At 54.9% G+C, this 3852-nt stretch overlaps 1 protein-coding gene across 1 annotated transcript; it reads right to left on the bottom strand.

The window, feature by feature from the left end:
* Positions 1–1312: 1312 nt before the first annotated feature.
* LOC135327196 (olfactory receptor 52K1-like) lies at positions 1313–2269 on the bottom strand. Its single transcript, XM_064505304.1, has one exon. The coding sequence runs from the start codon at positions 2267–2269 to the stop codon at positions 1313–1315; it is 957 nt and encodes a 318-aa protein (XP_064361374.1).
* Positions 2270–3852: the final 1583 nt, after the last annotated feature.

The following is a 3852-nucleotide window of genomic DNA, read 5'->3' as shown; positions in this document are numbered from 1 at the left end:
TGGGGGAGCAGGGCAGGAGCAGGGAGAGGTTGGCCATGACGATGCGGATGTGGGGGTGATGCTGTGACACCCCCCACCCAAAGCAGGGTGTTGGAGATGGCAATAGCACAGATGGGGCTGTGCAGGTGCCGAAGGCTTTGGTGCCTGCCTCCGTGGAGGAAAGGCCACCATGGGCTGGAGGCTCAGGGCACAGGAGACAGCAGTGCAGAGGATGCTGAAGCTCACGATCAGCAGCACAACCAGCAGCCCATCGACTGCACTAACCTTGATGCTGGCACAGGCCTTCTTCACCATGCACATGCGGGTGCAGTGCATGTGAGGGACGACAGCGGTGCAGCAGCCGCCAGGCTGCAAAGGGGAAGGAGCGAGCAGCAGCGCTGGCAGTGGGGCCCGTGGAGCAGAACAGCAGGTACATCCGCACGTGAGATGCCTCCGCCTCAACCCCTGCTAGAGCAAAGGCTGTGCAGCCCAACGGGAAGGAGGCAAGCTCTGCAGAGAGCCTGTAGCAACAGACCGAGAGCTGCTGGCACAAGAGGGGTCAGAATAGGGTCCACCGTCTCTCCCTGCAGTCAGGATCAGTGCATTGAACCTCTCTGCAGGCTTCCTTCCCACCTGTACGTAGGGATCAGTTCCAACATAACCCTTTTTAGAACACAGGTACTATTATCTCACAGGTCATTAACTTGGAAAGTTTCAGGAGAAGAGACAGCAGGCATTTAAAGTGTGTACTTGCTGCACAGCTCTGTCTCACCTTAATTTTCGTGGCCCCTCAGGGGCTGCACACGGAGTTACTGTGCAGAGATCTGTAGGTGCTTGTGCGGATGGGATGTGCCCGCCCCAGAACAGTGTTTCAGGAGCTGCGTGGTTGCTGACAGGACAGTTTTCGCTAACCATTTCCAACAGCACAAGCTCCTCTATCTTCTTTATCGCTGCTCCAGGAGCCACAGCCAGAGGCTTGCTGACAGGGCTGTCACGGGTAAAATGGTGGAGGCAGAGCCGAGGACTCGACCCAAGTGCAGGTTTTGCTGATCAGCACAGCACAGCGGGATCGTCTGGTCCCTGCGCTGCATCGTCCAAAGATGTGCCAGACTTCCCACTCTGCCGAACCCCGAGTGGAGCAAGTAGCTCAGGACACGGCAGGGACCTTGCCGTTGCAAATACACACAGCATGTCCATGGTGTAGCAGGGGCAATGGGGCCTGTTCAGGAGGGAAGTGTCTGGAGAAGCTTTGTGAGAGCCCCACATCGTTCTGGGATGTAACTAATAAGATGCCACAGCTGAACTTGGACCGGCAGCAGATGACACCTGGAACTTAGAGCCTCTTGCGAGAAAAGGCAGTGAGCACCCGGTCCCGGATCTGCTTGGTTTTGACACCATACACTATTGGATTCATCATGGGAGGGAAGAGAAAGTACAAATTGGCCATCAAGATGTGCACATGAGGGGCAACGTGGTGACCAAACCTGTGGATTACGGACGAGAGAACCGCAGGGGTGTAGAAGACTAGGATGGCACAGATGTGGGAGAGGCAGGTGCCAAGTGCCTTCAGTCTCTCCTCCTTGGATGCCAGGCTCAACACGGTTCTCAGGATCCTGAGGTAGGAGTGCCCAATGGACAGCAGGTCCAACCCCACAATGAAGAGAGCCACAAAGATGCCGTAGATATTATTGAATCTGGTGTCAGCACAGGCCAGCTTCACCACCGCCATATGTTCGCAGTAGCAATGGGAGATGACGTGGGAGCGGCAATAGGGCAGGCGGCGAAGGAGGAAGGGCAGGGGCAACATGAGCCCGGATGCCCTGAGCAGAGCCAACAACCCAATCTTGACTATCAGGGAGCTGGTCAGGATGGAGCTGTAGCGCAGGGGGTTGCACACAGCAACATACCTGTCGAAAGCCATGGCCAGCAGCACTGCCGACTCCATGATGCAGAAAGTGTGAAGGAAAAACATCTGCACAAGGCAGGCCTTGAAGGTGATCTGCTGGGCATCGAACCAGAAGATGGCCAGCATTTTGGGCACAGTGGTCAGGGACAGCACCAAGTCGGTGACAGCCAGCATGGAAAGGAAATAAAACATGGGCTTGTGCAGAGATGGCTCGGTCTTGATCACATACAAGAGGGTGCTGTTCCCAAGAAGGGCGATGGCAAACGCCGTGCTGAAGGGGATGGAAATCCAGCGGTGCATGGCTTCCAGCCCAGGGATGCCAGTCAGGAAAAACACGGCTGGGGTGGTGTTGCTGGAAGCAGAGAAGCTGACATGGAGAGGCATCCTTCGTAAGCTTCACCCTGAAGTCTTTCTTTGCAATCAAACATAAGAGGAAAGAATCATTTGACTTTGCAGAACGTACATAGTTTGTGCCACTTTCACTGCAAATCCCTTATAATGTGTGAAGCTGATTCGTTACTCTGCCTGTCATTAAATCATGACAAGGTCAGTCTGTGGAGCTTATCAAAAACAAAGTGAAGTGACATAAAATACAAAGTTTGATCAGCATTGCTGATGTGTGAAATTCCTCAGCGCTTGCTAATTTGGAAAAAAAAAAAAAACCATTATAAATTCTAATAACCGCAACGTGAACTCTCCAAACTTCAGACACACCTGGGCTATACAGCTGGAACTAAGATGCAAGGAACCATCAGAAGAGAACTTCCCAGAGATGCCACAAACCTTCCTTTAGTTTCACTTCTCTAATTAGAAGCTGGGCATGCCTCTAGAAAAGATGGACTTGATCAAGCCCAGGTTTCTGAGGCGACCCATGAATTATTGACTGGATTCTCTAGCCTGGCTCAGGCAATAAGTGAGATGATATCATGAGAAAAGAGCCTTCTCTGCTTAAAGTCTGTGGAGGTGTTATTGTATGAGGATTTATGTCCATGCGTCTGCATTTGGCTCTCACAGCCTGATCTGCATCCCGTGCCCTTGCCTTCAGGAGACCTGGCACTTGGAATTGTCACTGCCTTGCAGCACAGGGCTTTGCGTTGGCGTAGAGCTCATGCCCATGCCCAGTGCTGTGGCAACGGAGCATGTGTGTGAAGCAATCAACCAGGCAGCCCGTTTGCTGTCCGAGATTATCCCCAGTGCAGCAAGAGCCACGATGTGCCCTCAGGGGTAAGGGAGTCCCGCAGCTGGGGGGACCTCAGCTGGAGGAGGACGGGGACGAAGAGGGAAGAGAGGTGCAGCCAGAAGCACCACAGGAGGCTCTGGAGGAACTAGGGGAGGGTCAGTGTCCTGGTGCACTTAGTGCGCACAGGCACTGGCATCTCCCCTTGCTGCAGAAGGGGCACAAGTCGGGGGAGCTCTTGGACCATCCTGTGGCTGCACCCATGCCCACCTCTCCTTGAGGGAGCTCCCAGGCAATGTCACTCCCGTGGTGGTGGGGACAGGAGGGACCCTGCAGCAGCAGCCTGAAAAGCAGCTCTGCGGAGCCCCGGCACCTTCCCGCAGGTCTTGCCCAGGGCAGGAGAGCAGTGTGGATTCAAGACACCTCTCCTTTTCTGCAGCAAATGGTGAAGGATGCAACAGCTGGGGCCCAAGCGGCACGAGACCCGTGCAGCCCTGACAGCCTCCTCCCGGGATGTCTCCAGCACTGCTCTGCCAGCACCCCTGCAGCACACCTGGGGGACTCTGCCAGCTGCACGGGGAGGTGCAGCCGCAGCTGCAGACCAGTTCCCAGCCTCGGTGCGTCCCTGGTTTGACCCAGCCCAAGCTTTTTTATATCCTAGCGAGAGAACCTGCCTGTGAGCTCCCTCCTACCCGCAGCCAGCAACCAGCAGGCAGGGCTAAAGGTTGCTACTTCTATCCTGCCTTGAGCTCATAAGCTTCTGGGGGAAGAAGGGGAAATAACAAGGTCC

The sequence above is a fragment of the Dromaius novaehollandiae genome, chromosome 1 (assembly GCF_036370855.1).
Source record: "Dromaius novaehollandiae isolate bDroNov1 chromosome 1, bDroNov1.hap1, whole genome shotgun sequence".
Lineage (NCBI taxonomy): Eukaryota > Metazoa > Chordata > Aves > Casuariiformes > Dromaiidae > Dromaius > Dromaius novaehollandiae.
Note: the sequence above shows the minus strand (reverse complement) of the source record. Positions and strands in the feature narration are given on the sequence as shown.

Bases quoted from the DNA above. Each gene is read 5' to 3' on its own strand.
- LOC135327196 (XM_064505304.1), bottom strand. From the start codon at position 2,269: ATGCCTCTCCATGTCAGCTTCTCTGCTTCCAGCAACACCACCCCAGCC.